We start from the raw sequence: 23,260 nt of genomic DNA, 5'->3' as shown, positions 1-23,260 counted from the left end.
ACTTAAGGAGACACTACAAGTGCCTACAATGCCCTCACCAGTCAGAGGTTCCCATTCAGTTTCGTGATCAGTGTTGAAAAAGGTAAAAAAAAAATAAAAAAATAAAAAAATTGGTGGCCAAGAGCAAAACAGACATACTTTTTACTTTGATAATCCTAGGAAGGACAAAAGAGTGAGCATTTTTACATCCAATTGAGACACAGTTTTACCAAAGTGGGCCGTTTGTTTTGTTTAATAAGTTGAGATCCCATAACGATATCCATCACTACAAAAGCCTCAAACAGTGCATTTCAGAGGAATCAGGCAATTATGGGGTTAACATCCATTCTGCAGCAGTATTTAGAAAGGGACTGGTCTGTAAATTCAGCAATCTGGAAGATGGCGGTAATGGTCTGAGTCCGGTGTTCGGAAACCACACAGCTCAGGAGGGTTTGTAGGCGTCCAGAGTCTGAGGTTAGTTCTCAGCAGTTGGAAGTGCTGTGTTGGTAAATCTATCCTTGACCTACAGCCAGGGTAAGAGAGGTCAGTCTGCAGTTTCCAATACAGACTGACTTAATGCGAGGTCCCAGTAGTGTTCAGTCGCGTTCTTCTTAAAATGCTCTCGAGCCATGTTCTCTGTGGGGCACTGTTTGAATTTAATATCTCCAAAGCTGCGTTCTTTGGCTGTCCCCTAAGGAAAAAAAATGGCATGGTTTAATCACAGACATTAACAAGTTTTATTTATGTTTTCTGCATAAGCCAAAGCATAAGTGGGATATAAAACGCATAAATACAACTAAGCAGGAATTTATAAACATACCACCTGATCAAACAGCAATAAAGCAGAACAAAAGTAAAAAGTAAACAGGAGTGGATGTCCACAGACAGCACTAACAGTAGAATAAATCATGATTTGATTACAGTAAGTTTTCTTAGCTCCAAAATCAAGATGGGAATCAGACACGACAGATTGAACATGGACAGTCACAGTGGATTTGATGTACAATCTGCTGCGTGCATCCAAATCTGTTGGTGTCCGTGTTAAGGCTTGGGTCACACATAAATCTGTATATTTCCGGTCCAGTCTAGTCAGTTTTGTATCAGTTTTCTCTGAATGGACTGGAAATGTACACCTTTTAGGTGTGGACACACACAGCCATAAAAACACATACAAAACGGATGCAAAAAACTTACAGGACTGGATATGTACAGATGTTTGTGTGACCGCAGCCATAGAAACTCAAGAACCGGAGCACCTTTTTATGTGTGAACCAAGTCCACCAGATATGACATACATAGCAACAGCTTTGCAAACTACAGCATGTCCATGTTCCATGCAGTGTTTGGAAAAGTAAAGCAAAACTGGACTTTACATTTTGTTGCTACAAAGAATATGCAACAGATCCTATAGTTAACATAGAATCTGTAGTCATGTCTATTGTGCATGGATGCGCTGCGGAAGCTGGTCCGATTCTGGCATGTAGTGTGAACCTAGCCTTATACTTAAAAGGACACACGAGGTGACATGTGGCATGATGTGATAAACATATGTATGTACAGTGCCAAGCACTCAAATGACTATGCAGTGTTCCTTTTTTTTCATTCTCTGCCTCAAAGAGGTAAAAATCTAGTATGCAAGTGGACACTTTCTGTCTGGGTTGGGATAGGGTTGGACTATTGCATAACCCTCCATGATAAGAAATTGCAGCCATAAAACACTTTCCTGGTAGAAAATGGCTTTTGAGAGCAGGAAAGAGATAAAAAGCATCAATAGTTCATGGATTTTAGCTGTGGCATACTGCAATGCATGTGTCATTGAACAGAGATTATAAAACAGTAAAAACTTAAAAAGATTTACAAATAAAATAGAACTGTTGGATATCTTAAGTCATTTTTTTTTTAGAAGAAGGATAGATACAATTGTTTATTTCATAACTTTATTTTCCTTTAAATGCTTTATGTGGGGACATTACTGCTGACAACTATAATACACAAAATGCAGAAAGAGTTTTCTTACCTCCCACACTAAAGTGCACTTATTGGTTTTCTTTACAGTTTCTTCATCGGACTCATCGTCATCTGCCAAAAGAAAAAGAAAATGTAATTCATGAGGGAACCAGTCACTGCTCTTTATTTTAGAAGACCTATCACTGTAACTCACAACATATGTAACCCATAACAACACATGTAACCCATAACAAATGTGTATCTGAGAGCTGAAGATGGCTTTGATTCGCTAAAGGTGCGTACACACGCACTACCGCCGCCAACGACGGGTCCTTCAGGCCCTCCCGCTAGCCGGACGTTCAGCTGACAGTCGCACATATGTACGCGCTGTCAGCAGACTGAGAAGGCTGTTTCTGAACGATACGCTGAACGTGTGTACGCACCTTTGGAGTTACATGTACCCCACTCTTTGTCATCACTAACAGGTAAAAGCAGTAAACACCTTGCCCTGCCTGGATACAGTGGGCTTAGTCCTGCTATATCAGTGTGACAGTCTTTACTGGCCATTGAGGCCCTGGCACTATACTGTAGAATAAATGGCTTATCGCTCTACTATACTTCAACTCAGTCACAAGTTTGAAGATTATAATACTTGTATAGTGAATACTGGGGGCTCCTCAGGTGAACAGAAATGGCTCCTAAACTGAATTGCATTTCATTAGCAGAGGTACATGCAAACACCAAATTATCCGTGCACAAGGGAAGCATAATGAAGGTGGCCATACACTTATCAGTGTTTGCCCTCGATATCCGGCAGATGTGATCGAATCTGCTAGGAATTGGATGCTTCAAACAATGCCTAATCAATTTGGCCAACCAGAAGATTTTGCTGGATTGGCGGCGGGTTGTGGCGGTAGCAGCATTCGATTAAGGGACAACTGACATGTTGCCAGCAGAGCTCACAGACCTATCCGATGGCGCCTTTTCCATTTCTGTTGGGCATTCCTGTCTCTGCTCTCCCGGGTCCCTGTGTCACATGTCAAATGCCAGAGGCCCCTAATCATGTAATGTACGCCCCACAGTGCCTGTAGTGTTAGACCTTTAGAGCTTCTCACGCAACATTGGCACCCCAAGAGAAAAGTAAGGAGTGTCCAGCGGGTATGGAGAGAAGACACGTGCCAGACAGAGGAGTGTTCCCACTGCCTACACTCTGAACATCAAAGGAAAGGAAGGGCGTTTTAAAAATCACATCAAAGAGTGTCACCAAATTAGGGACACAAAGTGCATTCATAATTCTTGCTTATTCATAGAGGGGAGTGTGGCCAACAACAAGATCATCCCAGATTGTGGAGTGCGGTCTAAGAGGACACAGGAAGCATCTGGAGCATACAGAGGCTTCACTCTGTTTAGCCAAGTATCTATTTGTTTCCTTTTCCTCAATACAGGTTTATTTTAAGACGTAGATGATGCAAACCCCTGAAGTGGTGCCAAAGCCTGTACTAGATCTAAAGGTGGCAAGGCATCAGGCGACTTGGCGGCCAATTGACCAACCAATTAAAATCAGATGAAAATCTGTAACACCGTGCGATATCGGGACAATAATCCCAGCACTGTTGCCGCTAGTGTAAACTGTGAGCCCTGGTGCCCCATGCTGTATGCTTTACCTGTCTGTGTCCTCATACACGCTCCACACGTGGTTGCCAGCTTATACTACGCTTTTATAAGGCGCATGTATGTGGACGGAGCACGGAGCCAGTGGGGGACACTGACAGGTTAAGTATACAGCACGGGGTACACATTTTACTTTATTATTTTTTATTTGAAGTTGAGGGGTCAGGAGTAATTTTTGGGTACCTGAATACGTGTTTTCATAGACTGAGTCATCTGATTATTCTTGTACTAACTCCATAGTCTTGCAAAGACTGTGGAGTCGGAGTCAAAGCAATTTTAGGTACCTGAAGTCTGTGGTTTCATAATCTGAGTCATCATAATTTTTGTACCAACCGGGGGAGGGGGGGGGGGGGAATGGGGCGGGGACCTAGCCTTAATGAGAATTTTAGGTGCCCCAAAAGGCCTCAGCTCCTACCTGCACTCTATGGAGCCATCTTAAACAGACTTTATTCCGCAGTGTGGAAAAGTGGAACACCATTTGTATGGACAGCAGCAGAGGCTCCCAGGAAGCATATCATATTACTCCGTTTTAAGATGTAGGTACATAGGGGCAACGCAAGGACGCAATTTGGCTACACTTCCTGAACTTAGATGCTATTTCAATAGTAATTGGGTTATGTATCATTTATCTACAATCCAGTGCCAAAAAGAAGTGATGAGAGTTTGATTAATGATATGACCTTTCTATACTTACCATCTGCCTTTGAATTTGTTGTCTGCTCGTCCCACTTTATTCGAGAAAGCATTAATCGTTTAAATTTCTTCTGTGCTTTAGGACCTTTGAAAAAAAACAATGTAATTATTTATTATTTAACAATATATTTAACCTTCCTGGCGGTAAGCCCGAGCTGAGCAGGAGGATATCTCAGCCCCTAGTGGGGCGATTCGCCCCATTCAAAGTTCTGTACACGCAGCTAGCACTTTGCTAGCCGCACGTACAGCTTGATTGCGGTGATCGCCCGCACGCAGCGGCGGAAGAGGGCCCCCCGTCAGAGCCCTGCGCTGCCCGGACCAATGAGTTCCAGGCAGCGCTATGGGCTGGATCGGAGGCGTCTGACGCAAGCTGACGTCCATGACGTCATTCCAATCGTCGCCATGGCGATAGAAGAAGCCAAACAGGGGAACGCATTCCCCTGTTTGCTATTGATGCCGGCGACGATCGCACTAGAGGGACACATGCGCCCTCTAGTGGTGTTTCATGTAGCTACCACTCTGGTAGCTTTACATGAAACAAAACAAAAAAATTAAAAAAAAAATGGATTTCTGCCTAATTGGCAGAAAAAAATTAACCGCCAGGAGGGTTAAACAAAACACTCCTAGAAAGACTGGTAATGGTACATGTTGGCCATTTAGTATTTGCCGTCTAAAGCTGTGCAGAGACGATACGTTTTTTACTTATCAATCGAGCCGCTGATGGCTCGATTGATAATTTCCGACGTGTCCGATCACCGTGTGGATCGATTCCCCGCTCGATCCCCGCAGGCGGACAATGGGCAAAAACGAAGCGCTGATAAGGAAGTGCCCGCGAGGCCGAGCGGGAATCGATTCGCGCGGACGAGCGGTGACGCACCGGCATCGAGCCGTTGGCTTGATTCCGGCGCATAAACGTATCATCTATGCCCAGCATTAGAGGTGTTCATGCTATAAACTCTCTCACCCCGGGTTGAATTCAATGTTGCTTTATGCCTATGAAGTTGCTTATCTCTTCAAACACTGCTACACCAATAAGATAGACAAGGAAAGGTAATAACAAATATAGGTCTTACCTCCTTCTACTACGACAACATTAACGTCTTTATGTAACACGACTACTCCTGTCAGGTAGAGTTGATTTGCATTGGCTTCAATTTTGAATTTTTTGGAAGGATTGCTTAAATTGCGAATACTGGAATAAAAAAAAATATATATACACAACAATTACAAAGGAAAAACAAAAGAAAAAAAAAATCTTACAAAACAAGTTTTAATTATAAAACGTGTTATCAATCATGTGTAGGAATATGCTGACCACAGACAGATTTTGAGGTAATTTAAAACTAAATTCATTAAAAAGAACCCGATTGAACATTATTGAAATGATTGGACTGGTTAGTTCTAATAATCTGATCTTATTCCACAGAGGGGGGGAAAAAAATCATCCTTAATAAAAATTCCCTGTAGGAAGTCACTGTCTTTCTATAGTGTGGTATTGTACACAGCCTTAAAGTGACTCTGTAACAAAATGTTCAGTCTTATTTCTTCTATCCTATAAATTCCTATACCTGTTCTAATATGGTCTGGATTACTGCAGCCTTTTCTAGTTGCACGGTCTCTGTATTATATCTAATCTTCTTTCCTTTGTCGAGCCTTGTCAGCCCAGAGAGGAATGCTGTGATAGGGAGTAGTTATGCACACCTCCCCCACGCCCCCTGCAGGCTGTGTGTGTGCTGTGTGTATGAGTCACAGCCAGCGTCTCTGCTCACAGCCAGCCTGTCTGTGACCTTCTGAACAGCTGAGAGTGCAGAAAGATCAGTTCAACGCCCAGACGAGCAGCCAAGGCAACAAGTGGGAGAAATATTACAGCAGTGAAGTCACGTTTGAGAGGAGCCTCTGCAATTAGGCACCTGCTCTGATGATGTATTTCCTGTTTAGCAGCCATCTACATTGTTTACAAAAACAATGAATAAATCAGCGATTTTATCACCAAGAAAGCAGCAGGAGCAGCGGATATGTCACAGAGGGGGGTAGGAGAAGACTACAAACAGGCTGGTACTTTTATTTATGTAAGATTTTCACAGTACACATTCTCTTTAACATAGACCATACACAATTTTTCCAACCGATTCAATCACTGATTGAACCTGCTGGAAACCTATTGCCCCAACATAACCAATTCACTTTTTTTCCCCTTCCATTTCAGACATTTTATCCATTGGAAAGTGATTGGATATGTTGGAAAATCCCTGTGCAAGTAGAAGAGGGGAGAATCACGCACGGTTGTTTAGCACTGGACTGCACTGAGGAGCACAAAATTAACAGTTCTGGATGAAAGTTGTTAAGACTGGTGGCAGACCTGTTAATCTTCCCACTGAGGTCAGGGACCTCCAAGAGCGTAGAGTCTAAGTGCCCACAGGTAATCACCAATCGCCCCGCAAGGAAAGACGGACTCAAGCTGCCTATTGTTCACCAGTTTACGCTCAAGGAGGGACCCTAACAGCGAGTAAGAGAACAGGAGAAGCTGCGCTGTAGAGCCAAACGAGAGGCGGGTATAGGTAGAACTAATGATGATAGTTGGAGACAGGATGCTCAGGGTTAATGGAAACAGGCATGACTAGAATAACAAGCTGAGGTCAGAGGCAGGCGGCAGACTATAGCGTAATCAAGGTCAGTGGAAGCCAATAAGCGTAATCGTGGTCACAAGCTGAGGTCACAACGGCAATCAAACAAACTGGTACAGAGTCTCTGGACAGGATAGATACACAGCAGGATGTCAGGGCGAGACTGCCTTTTATAGCACCACTGATTGGCACCAGATTCAATTTCCGCATGCGCATTAGCATCCGCATTAGTGCGCATGTGTACTTTTGTCTGCAGGTGACGTAGGACGTGACGCACCCAGCTATAACTTTAAAATGATGGCCATTCTTGCGCACGAGGGGAGGTTTTGCGACACGGAGACAACCATCACTGAGAGACACAGAGCTAGGTGAGCCTGACAAAAGGGATGCAGACATTGAAGGAATGATAAAGTAAGATTTTCCCATAGGAGAGACCAAAGAAATTAAAGTAAAATTATCCTTTAAGTCACACATCAGTAAGGCAATATCAGTTATGTTCATGCTTTGTATTGCTAAACAGTATAAAGGTTCAATAAAGCAAAAAAGTATAAAAAAAAAAATAAAAAAAAAATGGAAACCTGTTGAAGCAAACGTGAAGATTCCTGAAGGAAAAAAAGACAGATATTCACCTATGGAGAGGGAAGATCTCACAGAGCCTTGACGGTCCGGTGCCCACATTCCTCTGCTGTCCACCACTAAAATGTTCCACCCTCGGCAGTCCTCTGACTCCAATCTCCCAGTGCTTGATTGGAGCGGGGGGCGGGGGGCGGGGGGGAATTGTGGTGGTCAGCAACTGGGAAGAAGACTGGGAAAGCTCTATAGGATACAGAGCCTTCCCTCTCTATAGAGGAGTATCTACCGTTTTTGCAAAATATATGTGAATCCCTAGATAAATGTCAAGTATAGCTAGGTGAAGCTTACCTATATACAGATACATGGACACCTTGTGTGATGTCCTCCTTTAGTTTTTTTACTTTCTTCTCTTTCCTCTGCTCTGCTGTTAGCTTTCTGGCTGCATTGGCTTCTTCGTGAGCCCTGTTAAGAACAGTGAGAGACTCATGAGAACTGGTACACCATCAGTCTGCACAGGTCTAGTCATAAAGAGAACCAGTTTCTAGAGGCATATTTAGCAAAAGAGAGTAAATAGCAACTCACAGTAGCTGTTTTTTGTTTGGCATACCAAAGTACAATTTGCTGCTACTAACTGGGAAAATGTCTTTATGGGCCCAGGTGCCCCAATAGCAAATGCAGATTTCCTTTTTAATTGAACATCTTCTGTTAGTAGAGGACAATAATGCAGTTTTCAGGGTATTTTCAGTAGAGGGCTTTCAGGTTCATGTTAGCCCAGTTCAAAAAGTTCTGGTGGTTCCATTTCTTGATAATTTATTAGTATACTAAGTATTAATAATCCCAGAATTCCAGGTTGCACGTACATTTAATGCAAATTGTATGCAGCTTGGCACTGGGAGAAAAAATTGTCAGGAAGTGAACTCCACTAAGTTCCAAGCTGCATGGACAGCACTGCTTTAGAAGATCATGTAAAAGGCCAAGTACAGCTAATGGGGTGCCAGCTGGACAGCACTAGTTTAGAAAATCATGTGGCAGGCTAAGTACAACTGTTGGGCTGCCTGTTGGACAGCACTGGTTTAGAAGATCAGGTCTGGCATGAACAAAGGGCTGGTGCACACCAAAAACCTCAAGCAGATCTGCAAACGGCTAGAGGTTTTTGAAGCAGATTTCAGAGCGATTCTAGGCATGTTTAGAGACGTTTTCTAAACATGCCTAGCGGTTTTTGGAGCGTTTTTGTGTAGCGCATTTCAAATATTGTTACAGTAAAGCTGTTACTGAACAGCTTCTGTAACAAAAACGCCTGGAACACCGCTCTGATCTAGCCTTTTTCAGAGCGGTTTTCCAGTTTCCTATACTTTAACATTGAGGTAGAAACGCCTCAGAAATCTAAAAAAAAATGCTGCAGCCCCTGAGTTCGCGTTTGTGGAATAAAAGAGCCGCTCTGGTGTGCACCGTCCCATTCACTTTCATTAGCCAAGCGGTTCTCCCCCTGCAAGCGTTTTAAAAACGCTTCAGAACCGTTCTGGTGTGCACCAGCCCAAAAATAGCAAATGCCTACTCACTTCTGACGTTTTGCCATCTGTGCTCTAACATGTGCTTCTACTTTTGTGGGATCTTGCACAGCTTCTGTCCCCAGAACTCGCATAAGATTAGATATTCTAACTGAAAATAAAGAAAACATATCTTGTTAGAAGTAAAACAGAGTAACTAAACACATTATGATATTAACATTAAAAAGCAAAGTCTAACAATAAAATATATATTTATTCACCAACAAGTACATGTAAAAAAACAAAAAACAAATTTAAAGATTTCTTATGGGACACTTATGGGAGTGTTCACACATACGTCTCAGTGATACGTGTTTTAAAGTGTGCATCATCAACAGTCAGCTGAGTTGATGCAAATTTTGTGTAAATGTATGCAAATGTCAGACTCTCACTGCCTCCTTTGCTCAAAATTCCAGGGACAGCGTATCCATTCTCTGTATATTCCACTTATTTATACACTCCACACTGGGCAGTGAGCATCTATGCCCACTTCCTTGAACAGGTTTCACATTAAACTATTTTACTACACAATTTTCCCTAAAGGTGCATACACACGTGACTATAGTAGTTTGAAACGATCATTCCCTGATCATTTCAAATGACGATCGTTTAAAAGAAAAAAACCTCCAACCATCATTAAAGTGAACCTGAAGTCAGAAAACAAATGAGTTTAACTCACCTGGGGCTTCCCTCAGCCCCCTGCAGCTGTCCGGTGCCCTCGCAGCCACTCACTAATCCTCTGGTCCCCGACTGCCAGCTAGTTTCATTTTTGCGACAGGCCCGACAGGACTGGCCACGTGTAGCTTTTTCCGCATTCCTGACTGCAATTAGCGATATTACGGACCGCAACACGTACAAAAATATGCGTTGCCGCATATCTATGCATTTGTAATGCGGCAACGCTATTTTTGTACACGTTGCGGCCCGCAATATCGCTAATTACAGTCGGGAATGCGGAGAGAGCTACGCGTGGCCAGTCCTGACGGGCCTGTCTGCAAAAACGAAACCAGCTGGCAGCGGGGGACCAGAGGATTAGTGAGTGGCTGCGAGGGCACAGGACTGCTGCAGGGAGCTGGTAGAAGCCCCAGGTGGGTAAAACTCTTTTTTCTGGCTTAAGTTTCCCTTTAAGCCAAACACTGGACGAGCTAGATCGTTAAAAACGAAAGATCTGCCTTGGCGGATTTTTTTAACAATGACGATCGTTTGCAAAACGAGTATATCGTCAGAAAACGGTCATTTGTACTAGGCTTGACATGCGCATTTCGTTATATCGCCATAGAAGTTTTCATTTCAATCCGCAAGCACAACACGTGGTTTTCGTTATTTAACGTTCGTTCTATGAATGTGTCCTGTGACACGTTAATTGCTCCATAATTATACCATAATGTAATTTTAATGGACACTAAAACAGGACAGAGTGGTTTTTTTTTATGTGTTTTCAACGCTGTATTATCTAAATGCGCTACCTACATGCCTAAAGTATGAGTTCTCATATTGTAATGTAATATACGTAACGTTAGTTTTATAGTGTAACGTACGCTTTGAAACGTTCGTTACGTGCAGGCGGAACTTCCTATGATGTCTTTTCCAGGAACAGTATGTGACATCTTCACTGTACAGAAGATATAATAATGGCTAGATGTGAGCCATTCGTTGGCATCACATCCATTGCAGAAAACACGAATTTTCCTGTATTGTACTGTGATGTTGTTCCAGATAGTTCATTCACAAACGATCAGATCGTTACACACTTTTTAAAAGCTACTTTTCCTTAAAGGGACACTGTAAGGGGGGGGGGGGGGTGGCGGGGGAAAATGAGTTGAACTTACACGGGGCTTCTAACGGTCCCCCGCAGACATCCTGTGCCCACGCAGCCACTCACCGGTGCTCCGGCCCCGCCTCCAGTTCACTTCTGGAATTTCAGACTTTAAAGTCTGAAAACCACTGCGCCTGCGTTGCCATGTCCTCAATCTCGCTGTTGTCACCAGGAGCGTACTGCGCATACACAGACCATACTGGGCTTGTGCTAGACACTCCTGGTGAAATCAGCGGGAGCGAGGACACGGCAACGCAGGCGCAGTGGTTTTCAGACTTTAAAGTCTGAAATTCCAGAAAAGAACTGGAGGCAGGGCTGGAGCATCAGTGAGTGGCTGCGTGGGCACAGGATGTCTGCGGGGGACCGTTAAGCCCTGGGTAAGTTCAACTCATTTTCCCCCGACCCCCCTACAGTGTCCCTTAAAGTCGTTCTTTCATCAATTAAAAGATCACTTGTCGTTCACAACGAACGATCGTATGTGTGTACGTAGCTTTAGGGATGGTTTGCAATTTGTTTCTAATTGCTATTGGTTTTTGTACATGGATATTTACAGACAGTGTAACAGCAATACTGTCATTGTGGAGTTTTTTTTCTGAGCCTGCTCTCTCCCTCTACAGCATATATATATATATATATGATGCTTATTATAAGTGTGCCACCCTTTATCAAGTTTTAATGGTTTTTATAGTATTTGATATTTTTGGTATGGAATAAAGATGCAACATTTGACATTTAGAGTGGTGCAGTGTTTTTCAAATCCGGCTAAAACGATTATATGGAGAGCCGCCCCTTTAATGAAGATAGGTGCAACTCACATTAGCAAGGAGCCTGTAGCCTAATTTTAATTGTGGTCCACGATCAAACACAAAGGACTACTGTCTCAATACACATACAAAATCTTGTTTAATTAGAAGCCTTAGCTACATGAATTTCGCACAACATGTTAAAAAAACCCCACAACTTAAAAACAAGTGTACCTGGCCAGGATATGCGCGCTTAACTCTAAATGGGACCAGATCAGGTTTTATGCATGGTGTAGTCGCCCAGCCGTAGCCTCATGCAGAAAACGCCCAGCTACCTCGATCTATTGGTCCTCAGCCACCACCAGATCACCACACACACTGTGAAATACTTCTATTTCTGGCTTCCCATAGCTGGTTTGGTTAGTAGCTGCACCATATGAGGCCTTCCAATTCCACTACAATTATAGCATGACAGTCAGCGTTGCAATCAGTCCCGGCAAAGGCATACGCAGACAGGGGGTCACAACTAGCAATTGAGCCTCCACAACATGGCGTTATCGTTTGGCTGGCAGCCTAAGATACTTGCGCACAATAGTTGGTGAGCTCCAGCTCACAGGGCCCTTCCGTTGTCCGCAGTGCACTGGATGTTTTCAGCTGTCTCCGCTGCTGTGCTGTATATGATTATCTTCTACTGAGGCCTCAGCGCAGCTCCCTTTCACCTCCTTTGCTAGGAGCCGGATCGGCGTGTGTTGGTGTTCACACGTGGGGACACCGCGCGAGCACTCCTGCGGTAGCCACGCCCAGCGACGCGTTTCGCCCCGCCCACGGGGCTTTCTCAAGGTGTTTTTCAAATCCCTCTTTTCTTTCATCATTATTATTATGGGCTGACGCATCTGGTGCAACTCTGCATGCAGTCAAAGCAGTGTGAGCAATTGCCTCAAGTGTGACCACTGCCTCAGGCTAAAGCCCTTGTTCAGGTACAGTTTTTATAACTGCATTTCTCAGTCTGCATGTGATCATTATTTTAGAATCTGAGTGAAAATCTTTACTCCAGTCTAGGCAGAGTAAAGACTGAAGGTGCCCATACACTGGCAGATGTTCTGATCAGAGAAGCATCTATTGCTGCCAGTGTAGTGCAAACAGGTTTTCAATATATTTCTGTGCATGCCACCCCCGCCCCTACCATATATTGTGTACACCTCCACGCTCATGGTGAGAGTTGCAGGCTCACCTATCTGCTGGCACGCCTCCTCCTGTGTCCCCGTATATTTCTCCATGTCGGCCTGTACTGACGCCACGTACCTGTGGCAATGTCACGTAGTACAGGCACCCCTGGTGGCCACTGAGAAAGATGCAGGACACAGGAGAAAGCTCACTAGGGGATAAGTGACCCTATGACACGCTGCACAGGCTCGGGGACGGGGGGCCATCAGGAAAAGGAGTGCCACTATGGATGCACATCTGACCGAGCTCTTTCAAGTGAGATCTTTTCAGCATGCCGGATCATTACTATCATTTTGTCTGGGAAAATCTATTGGATGGACACATTGTGACATCAATCTCTGCCAGATTTGATCATTGTGATTGAATCGGCTGGATATCGATGCTGCAAATTGAGTAATATATTGGCACCCTAAAGGACATAAAGAATAGCCTACTGGTCAATGTTTATATATGATCGGTCCTGCCAACCCTGACACAAGGAAGCATAAATACTCCGTCAGGTACCTTTGGGTTCTGGTGGAGGCATAAGTCCTAGCCGTACTTTCTCTTGCAACTCCTTTTGAGCCTCTCTCCTAGTCTGTCGACGTAGTTTCTTCTGTTCTTTCTTGGTGAGGTAAATCCCCAGAGTCACAGGAGCATCTATGTCAACTGAGATAATAACAATGTCAAGCACATTAATTTAGAGCCTGCCAATTATCCAATAATAACCAACACTAGGGAAAAAGACTGATTCTTCTTACCATGAGGATTGAGCTGTGCTGGGTGTTCTACAAGATTAGTGATTCCATGGAAATCGTCATGCTCTGCTAATACCTCTGCTCTCCTAGAAACAAATGGGCATTTGTAAACTAACAGAGAAATGCTGGATTGTCTGACTGCCTACAGCATTAACTGACTATGCAGAGATCTCCAATACCAAACCAGTTAGTAGTAATATGTAGCAGAGAGAGCTGCCAGCTTTTTCTATTACTAACTAAAACTCCACATTAAATAGTGTGAAAGGATACAAGAGGTGAACTCGCCTGTAGAAACTGAGGTTTATAGGCATGTATGGGGAGTGAACCCTCATTCCCTCCACTCCCTTTGTTCATTGCCGCCCTTAAAGTGCACTCTCATAGATGGCTCCCAGTTCTGCGCACGTAGTAAAGATTACAAACAAGCGATGGAGGCTGGCACTGCAGAAGTATCAAGCTCTTTATTGAAGTAACAATAAAAACATGTGGCTATGTGGCTAGTGGCATCATTGAGATGAGACTCCGTCTGACCAATGAAAGATATTTCCTGGTGGGCAGCGTGGATTGGAGAGCGTAAGACATATGCCGGCGGGGACACTCGGAAGGTGGCGGACCCGTGCATCGTCGCAGGTAAATATGCCACGCGCACCACTCCGCCGGACAAAGCACACAGCGGGAGACAGCACAAGCTTTGTGCTGTATGTAAATGCACGGCAGCCAAACAGCTCTGGCGGGGGACACGGAACACAGCGGGAGACAGCACAAAGCTGTCACTTTTGTATGCAAATCTGCGGCGGCCGCTCTGCTCTGGTGGAGACGGGGGGACACTTTATTTTATATTTGTTCAGGGTGGGGGAAAGTGACTCGAGTATAGGCCGAGACCCCCCACTTTCAGGACACTTTTTTGGACCAAAAAACTCGGCCTATACTTGAGTATATACGGTAATGCTCAAAGTAAACTAAAAGTAAAAAAGAATGGTGGGGTTGGAGGACCTCTTGATAGTCTAGTAGAGGATTCCCAGTTCCACCATAGGACCCTCTTATGTTTTGTCCAGGCTCTTGTCCGAGCACAAGTGCATCCATACTGGACATGCGCAAGTAAGGTCCGAACATCTCCAGTAGAGTGGGTTTTTTGTACGGAGGAAAAACACGAGTGCACATCTCTGTATTCGCACCCACGGACAACATCTCCTGGTACGTACTGCGGCACGTGAGACACTTCCGGGAAGCAGAAAATTTGTCAGCTGCTGATGAACTATGAAGAAATGGCGGATCCCGTATGGACCAGGGGCAAGAGGAGCAGCACCCCGGAAGTAGTGAGGCTCATCCTAACGGCACACCATTTCGAACCTCCATTATGGGGATATTCATTAACTACTTGCCGACCGCTCCACGCTTATTGGCGTGAACGTGGCGGCAGCCCTAGGACCACTCCACGTCAATTTGCGTGAATGGCTGGGAATGGGGTTAGCAGGAGAACGCGCACGCCGATGTGCGCGCATCTTTGCTTGGAAGGCGGAGCTCAGCCTTCAGTCTCCCAGCGGCGATCGCCGCCCGGAGACTGTTAGACAGCACAACCCCCATCCAATATACCTGTACAGCGCTGCGATCTAAGGCAGTGCTGTACTGGGGACAGCCGTGTGTCACGGCTGTCCCCTCTGTAGTCTAGGAAGTGATCGGCTGTCAAAGGCTGAAGCCTATGACAGCCGATCATGCTGATTGGCTGGCAGGGGAGGGAGGTATATAAAATAAATTAAAAAATTTAATGTATTCTAAAAATAATAAAATATTTATATAAAAAAGACAAACTGGGGAGTGAATAGACTCCACCAACAGAGAGCTCTGTTTATGGGGAGAAAAGGAGGGGGAGTTGGGGGGGGAAGGGGAGTTGGGGGGGGGGGGGGGGGGGGAGTCACTTGTGTGCTGAGTTATGCGGCCCTGCAGCTAGGCCTCAAAGCGGTATTGTCACCATAAAAATCAAATATCAACAGCAACTGGTCTGAGTGTATTAACCACCCTGGCGTTCTGATTAAATCGCCAGGGTGGCTGCGGGAGGGTTTTTTTTAAATAAAAAAAAAACTATTTCATGCAGCCAACTGAAAGTTGGCTGCATGAAAGCCCACTAGAGGGCGCTCCGGAGGCGATCTTCCGATCGCCTCCGGCGCCCAGAATAAACAAGGAAGGCCGCAATGAGCGGCCTTCCTTGTTTTGCTTACATCGTCGCCATAGCGACGAGCGGAGTGACGTCATCGACGTCAGCCGACGTCCTGACGTCAGCCGCCTCCGATCCAGCCCTTAGCGCTGGCCGGAACTTTTTGTTCCGGCTACGCTGGGCTCAGGCGGCTGGGGGGACCCTCTTTCGCCGCTGCTCGCGGCGAATCGCCGCAGAGCGGCGGCGATCAGGCAGCACACGCGGCTGGCAAAGTGCCGGCTGCGTGTGCTGCTTTTTATTTCATCAGAATCGGCCCAGCAGGGCCTGAGCGGCAGCCTCTGACGGTGTTGGACGAGCTGAGCTCGTCCAGACCGCTCAGCAGGTTAAATGATAAAGATGCTAATCCTGCATTCAAAACTTGCACAACTTTTTCTGCTGTTATGGTTTATAGTTATCACATACTTTAGGAGCACTGGCACTAGTGCCAAAGAGTTGAATGCTGGGAGTTCTTTTTATCTATAATATATTCCTCCCTTTCCATTTTGTTTCCCTTCCTAGCTGCTTATCAGAAACACCCTCTGATTACTTGTGTTTACAAGCAAGGCTGAGGTGACTCAGTGATTGGATGTGTAAATAAAATAAAAAAACCAGTACAGTTAGTGTACACCTCAGTGGGAGTGTCTGAAGACTTGGAGGAGGGCAGCTAATGAATACACAATGAGCAAGAGAAGGGGGGGGGGGGAGAGAGAAACAAGAGTCAGGGAGGATATAATGTCAGCATTAGCTTGGCAAGATGGCTACTGCCTAGAATAGGATTTTCTGCTTTTCCTTTATAAAATTCACAGGAATCATCATGTGGATAGCACAATACATCGGTTATGTAAGTTGAAGTAGTATTTATCTACTTCTATATGTGTTTTTTATTTCTAGGTTAGCATGGGTGTCGCTTGTTCTTTAAAGCTGCAGTGGCCCAATTAGTAAAAAATGGCCTAATCACTAGGGGGGCTTAAAGTGGACCCAAATTAAAAATACACGATTTCAGAAATAAAATCCATTTTCTAAATTATAATAATGAATAGCAGCCTTTTTTCAGCTGCATGATGACAAATATAAAATATTTTACATTTATTGGAGAAACCCCTCCGTTCTTTTCATATTGCCGGGAAATAATCTGGTGGAGTAGGTGGTGTCCGGCAATGGAGGAATTGCTAATTGCTGCCACCTGTATAACTTATAGTTAGTTATAAAAAGAGAAGGGTGAAAAGCATGCACTGAAATGGTCATAGGCTTGAATGAGCATGTTTATCTTTGTATGTGTCAGAGTGGTGTAACTAAGTATTTTGAATTAAAAAAAATGTTTGGCTTGGGTTCGCTTTAACACTGCGGGGTGTTGTTCCTGGTGCGCATGGCCCTTATATCTCACAAGCTTATTTATCTCCCAACAGATACAAATAATCTGTTTTAACTAGGCTCACCCTTTATCACAACAATGGACAGTTATGGTGCCATCCAGCTATTGACTAGCCTGCAGAGGTTAACATGCAGCTAAGCAACACAGAAGGAACTTTATTGTAGCACAACATGAACTTACAGATCATTGCCTGTCGGTAAGATGAAGGAATCCCACCACTCAATGTCTGGGATCTCTCCCTCCCTCAGCTCCTTTTTGGGTGCAATAAGAGCTAATCTAGTAGAGGTCTGGATACCAGTTTTCTTGGCAGCCTGAGCGATTTCAGCTTGTAGCTTCTCCAGCTGAGCCTGTTTAATATAAACACATTTCACTTTATTAATAAGCACATACAGTTATGTATGCCACAGATTAAGAATACCAGATGTCTAACAAAACCTAAAATGGAGTGGGTAGGGAAGTAAGAGCTAATACTGCTCCTTCCGTACCTCAGTCAGCTCCGTTCAGTCAGCCGCCATTCTCCTGTAGTCCTCCCCGGTCTTCTCAGTCTGTGACCACAAGTCAGACGACTCTCCTGACTTGTCATCCGCCTTTCATGCGTAGTATGTCCTGTCTGCTTCCCCGTGGCCATGCATAATGACGTAGCAGCCTGCTAGATCATTATGCGCAGCCATGGGGAAGCAGAAAGGACATACTGCACATGCGAGGCGCAGTATGTCCGGAAGACAAGTCAGGAGAGTCGTCTGACTTGTGGTTACAGACTGAGAAGACCGGGAAGGACTACAGGAGAAAGGCGGCTGACTTAACGGAAGAGGTGGTAAGTATTAACTCTTACTCCCCTACCCACTCTATTTTAGGTTTAACTAGACATCTGGTATGCTTTAAAGAGAACCCGAGGTGGGAATTTATTATGCTAGTGGGGCACAGAGGCTGGTTGTGCACACTAACACCAGCCTCTGTTGCCCCATGGTGTGCCTCAAAGACCCCCCCTGCGCGCCGCTATACCCCCGCAGTGCTGGTGACACGCAGCGTGTCGCCAGCACAAAGTTTACCTAAGCGCTGTCTGTCAGCGCCGCTCCCCCGCCTCCTCCGTATCGGCGCTACCCACCCACGTCACTTCCCTCCAATTAGCGGGAGGGAAGGGACACAGGCGGGTAGCGCCGATAAGGAGGAGGCGGGGGAGCGGCGCTGACAGACAGCGCTTAGGTAAACTTTGTGCTGGCGACACGCTGCGTGTCGCCAGCACTGCGGGGGTATAGCGGCGCGCAGGGGGGTCTTTGAGGCACACCATGGGGCAACAGAGGCTGGTGTTAGTGTGCACAACCAGCCTCTGTGCCCCACTAGCATAATAAATTCCCACCTCGGGTTCTCTTTAAGTCCTGATATATGAAAGCAGTGAAGAACAGTGGACAGCTTTAGTGATTCGGCAATAAATATACTGTATTTGACATCGCTCATTGTTAAGTGACACATTAAGTGTCATAAGCTTACCTGGGTCACATCAGTACATAGCGTAGATTGCAGATTAGTGATTTTGAGCTTTTGCAGTAGTATGCACACACTTACGGTAAATATTTTCAGAATTTATTCAAGACAATATATTTATCTGTCGGCGTGTCCAAGAGACTTCAAATGGATAACTTATTTCACAATATTTTTGCAATCCATAACTGGGAACTATTATGACCTAATTGAAGAGTTGGAACTTATACCATCTAATAAACAAGATATGGGGGGGGGGGGAATTGTCTTACTTCAGTGGCTTCTAAAGCAGGCCATAACAGAGTTATGTGTAATTGTTTTTTTGATTGAATGCAAACATCGATCAAATAATAATCTAAGCGTATACTACACGCTAAGAGATATCTGGTAACATTTTAGCTTAAAGTGGACCTGAACTCTTGCACAGGACAGTAGGTAAACAGAGAGAAATGTACCCTGTATGTAGTTATAGAGTTTAGTCTGTCAGTGACTAATAACCACCGTAATTTGATCTCTCAGGTGTGTCAGCTCAGGATTCTCCTCTGCCATGGCAAAGCAGCTAATTTGTAAGAACAGAATGTTAAAGAGACTGTAACATCAAAAACATCCCCTGGGGGGTACTCACCTCGGGTGGGGGAAGCCTCCAGATCCTAATGAGGCTTCCCACGTCGTCCTCTGTCCCACGGGGGTCTCGCTGCAGCCCTCCGAACAGCCGGCGACAGATCCGACTGTAAATTCAATATTTACCTTTGCTGGCTCCAGCGGGGGCGCTGTGGCTGCTTTCGGCTCCGAAGTAGACGGAAATACCCGATCTCAGTCTGGTCCGCTCTACTGCGCAGGCACCGGAAACTTGCGCCTGCGCAGTAGAGCAGACCCGACGGCGATCGGGTATTTCCGCCTACTTCGGAGCTGACAGCCGTCAGAGCGCCTGCGCAGGAGCCGGGAAGGTAAATATTGACGTCATCTTGTACGGAGGGCTGCAGCGAGACCCCTGAGGGACGGAGGACGGCGTGGGAAGCCTCATTAGGATCCGGAGGCTTCCCCCACCCGAGGTGAGTACCCCCCAGGGGACGTTTTGACGGTACAGATCCTCTTTAATATGTATGCTTCCATGAAAGCAGGAAGTAGACAACTGCAGATTTACTTCATGATTTGTATCAGCTGTAACAAAAAGGTGTTTCTTTAAAGGTTATTATGCTGTTGCACACGTTTTAGACCAGAGAGGCAGCTCTGAGATCAAGTCCACTTTAATATCCGTATATTATCGATGTTTATCCATTTCAACCACTCCAGACTGTTACACGACCGAAGCCAAAGCGCATGTTCAGAAACAAGTTTCTATTCCTTAATAGAACACCAGCCGATTCTATTACAAACGACCCATCAAGGTTCTTTTTTTTTTTTATAACCTGGTGGATATAGAGGTTCTTTTTGATCGACTGCTTATACAAACTCTGGCTTTTTCTCATCATTCAAAATTCCATTTTTTTTTAATCACCTTTGTCCGCAACCTTTGAGCAATTTTTTCAAACTTTCCTCTTTCATGGAACTTGAAGGAGCGTTTTGTTCTCTGTGCAGGTGTTAATGGTACTCGAGGGTCAAAGAAGCTATTAGACTCCAAGTCTTCTGATGGTTTCTCTTTCAGCTGCTGCTTGAACTGTTCTCTCTTCACAGCTCGGATGTTTGCTTTTAACGTGGGCATTCGGTGGGTCAGCTCAATCTCTTTTCCTGAGGCATCTACTGTGCGGCCCTGATCATCCAAAATAAGAGGGGTGGGCTTCGACTGGTCCTTTAGCTCTACTTTTCTAAAAGGAGAAACAAAAATGTACATGGATAATCTTGTGCATATATACTCTTTGCAGTTATGATAAACACAAAGATCGAGCCAGATCATTCACAAGGCAACTTAGGTAAGTACTAGTCTAGGGGCCTCACTGATGGTAGCCCCCACCTAATCTTATCAGAAAAGCCAGGTGGCCATCAAGTATGGGCCCAAAGTTGATACTTGCCTAGGGACCCATTTCACCTGAATCAGTCTCTGGATGGAGCAGTAGCCATTTGTTAAAGTGAACCCGAGGTGCAAAAAATGCTTTACCGTCTCTAATCAGTGGCAGCCTACCAAGAGTCCTAGAGTTAGAAAAAGGTCAATAGTTCATGCATTTTATCTCTCCCTGCCCTCAGAAGTTGTATTCTGCCAGGAAAACTTTTATGGCTGTAATTTGCTTATCAGTGATGCTTATTATATTCCTGACAAGACAGAAGCTGCCACTTCCATGTCTAGAAATTAACTCTTTCAGGCTGCAAAGTAAAACAGCCTGGTTATTAATATGTTTGTACTGCACATACAAATGTTTTTCTCATGTCATGTCACCTTGTGTACACTTTAAAGAGACTGTACAAAATTAATTAAAAGCATACTATAGTGAATGTTTTGACATTGATACTTCTATAGTCATTTGTATAATAGCAGCAGAATACAATTCACAAATACTTTTGCGAAGAAAAAAAAAAAAAAGACCCTTTCCTTAACAGGGCTGCTGACCGTTTTAGGGACCCACCTCTTCATTTAATTTCTTCCACCCGACAAGACTTCTAACAGCCGTTACTTCACGGTGGCAACTGACAGGTCTGAAACTCTATGCTATGAAGTAACAGCAGGTAGAAAGCTTGTGAGGTTTAGGCTTCTTTCCCACTAAGACGTTGCGTTAGATGACACGTTAAGGTCGCATAACATGCCCCTAACGCAACACCTGGTGGTGTTGGAGCAGGACGCTACCAAGAGCCGCGTTAAAAGCAGCTCTTTGTGTGCCTGCTCTGTCGGATGCGCTGCGGAGACCACGTGAGCAGAGCTCTGCGCATCACGTGGTCCCGCCAGCCAATCAGCGGCCGCTCCTGGAAGTAAACACTGCAAGTGCAGTGAATATAAAGTAGCCATGTGCCTGGCTACATAGAGGCCTCTCCCCGCCTCCTCTCCGCCCACAAAAAAAAAAAACACCCATACTGAGCATGTGCAAACAGTCTAGAACGCACAATATGCTGCACTTCAAACGAACGTGCAGCGTTACTATGTAACGCAACGTGGGCACTGAACAGCCCATTGATTTTTCATTGCTGTGCGGTGGGGTGCGTTACAGGCTGCACTAATGTGCGCCTGTAACGTCTTACTGTGAAAGCAGCCTTAAGAGATCAAGTTGAGAGATCATCCCTGTCCCCATCAGAAGTCCTTTTGTAAAAATATGTGGATAAGTTGCATTTCTGATCTATTTATGTTATTAAATAGCAAAACACAATTTTTTTCAGTGTTTATTCTATTACCGACTAAACATAGCAGAATGTCAACATTAGGATTTAATAGTGTAAAACAGAGTTCCCCAACCCTGTCCTCAAGGCCCACCAACAGTATAAAGGTTTTTCAGAAAACCACACACAATCACAGGTGAGGTGGTAAATCCCACCCCTCCACAATCTCCTCCATTTTTTTGTTAGTTTCCTGGACTCCTACACGGAAGCACCTATGAAGTTGTTCCTGGTGGTAGGGGAGCCTGTTGGCACCTACTTTGATCAGACCAGGACTTTTATCCATATTTGTTTGAGGAGAGCGGTTGGGTTAGCGCTGGGCGCGATCTAACTAGTGGGGCTAAGGGCAGGAGGTACCTTGCATCCACTTTTGGACTGGAGAGAATCGGAGGGCTTTTTCTATTCCACCGCTCTCTCTGACGGCATGGCAGCTGGGTGGACGCTGAACACTTCTTCCTCGTCTGGCCGGAAGTTGTAGCCGGATGTGACGCGCGGATGGCGTCATGCGGAAATATGACCGCGTATATGTGGATAAAAGGAGTCTCAGGAAGCGGCTCGAGTCGGCTTGGGGAAAGACAGGAAGCCACACGTAGCTACCGCTCAGCCCAACCACGCCGCACTGCACAGGACGCCGCACACAGCAGCTCAGCAGGCGGACCACCCAGCACGCCGTGAATTCTGCACCAGGTGCAGATAATCTCTGCAGGGGCCATGGAGCAGTCATCAGAGCCCGCTCCAGAGACGCAGCAGACTACTTTGGCTGTTACTGGTGATCAGACAGGGCAGCAGCCGGTAAGGTGTCATAGCAATTGTTTTATAGCTGCATTATTTGATTATTCTCAGGTGCTAAGTATCCCTTGTGGATTCTTTGTCTGCTCTCTTTCAGAAACCACTTAAGAGCACTGCTAAATCTAATAAGTGTGCTAAATGTGGCTGCAGGCTACCTGAGGGGTCTTCCAAAACTTTGCGTGTAGAATGTTACAATAAGTCAAAGTCTTATACGCCAAGACCCGAGAGTACTACGATTGCATTGTTAGATATAATGAAATCTATGAAGCAGGAGTTAGCTACTACGTTTTCGGCATTTAGAGCAGCTCTACCTCCTTGTCCGGTTCAGATGGTTCCCTTTCCGCAGGCACCAGCAGCTTTACCACCGATACCCGCTGCACAGACTGTGGTGGTGACTTCTCAGTCACAGGTTCCTCAAGCTAGTTCAATTCCCATTGATCAGCCTGCACGGTTGCCGGTTGTCCCTAGTGGTCCGTCAGGGGAGGCAGGAGGTTCGCAGGCTATATGTGTTGAGGATTCTTCTCCTTTGTCGTTAGACGATATATCTGAGGAATCTGAGGAGGGGGAATTGATTGAGTCGG

At 45.2% G+C, this 23,260-nt stretch overlaps 1 protein-coding gene across 3 annotated transcripts in view; it reads right to left on the bottom strand.

Moving 5' to 3' along the window:
• Window positions 1–203: 203 nt before the first annotated feature.
• PRPF3 (pre-mRNA processing factor 3) overlaps window positions 204–23,260 on the bottom strand; it is a 63,244-nt gene continuing 40,187 nt past the window's right edge. For all 3 annotated transcript variants that reach the window (XM_068253234.1, XM_068253233.1, XM_068253232.1), the window contains exons 7-16: window positions 20,092–20,398; window positions 17,295–17,461; window positions 13,558–13,640; window positions 13,322–13,465; window positions 9,047–9,146; window positions 7,836–7,949; window positions 5,364–5,482; window positions 4,292–4,375; window positions 1,997–2,058; window positions 204–670 (exon numbers count right to left, since the gene is read on the bottom strand). In XM_068253234.1, coding sequence (XP_068109335.1) covers window positions 524–670; window positions 1,997–2,058; window positions 4,292–4,375; window positions 5,364–5,482; window positions 7,836–7,949; window positions 9,047–9,146; window positions 13,322–13,465; window positions 13,558–13,640; window positions 17,295–17,461; window positions 20,092–20,398 — 1,327 coding nt within the window. In that variant the 3' untranslated portion in view covers window positions 204–523. The remainder of the gene's footprint in view (window positions 671–1,996; window positions 2,059–4,291; window positions 4,376–5,363; window positions 5,483–7,835; window positions 7,950–9,046; window positions 9,147–13,321; window positions 13,466–13,557; window positions 13,641–17,294; window positions 17,462–20,091; window positions 20,399–23,260) is intronic.

The sequence above is a fragment of the Hyperolius riggenbachi genome, chromosome 9 (assembly GCF_040937935.1).
Source record: "Hyperolius riggenbachi isolate aHypRig1 chromosome 9, aHypRig1.pri, whole genome shotgun sequence".
Lineage (NCBI taxonomy): Eukaryota > Metazoa > Chordata > Amphibia > Anura > Hyperoliidae > Hyperolius > Hyperolius riggenbachi.
This window is presented reverse-complemented; position numbering and strand designations above follow the sequence as displayed.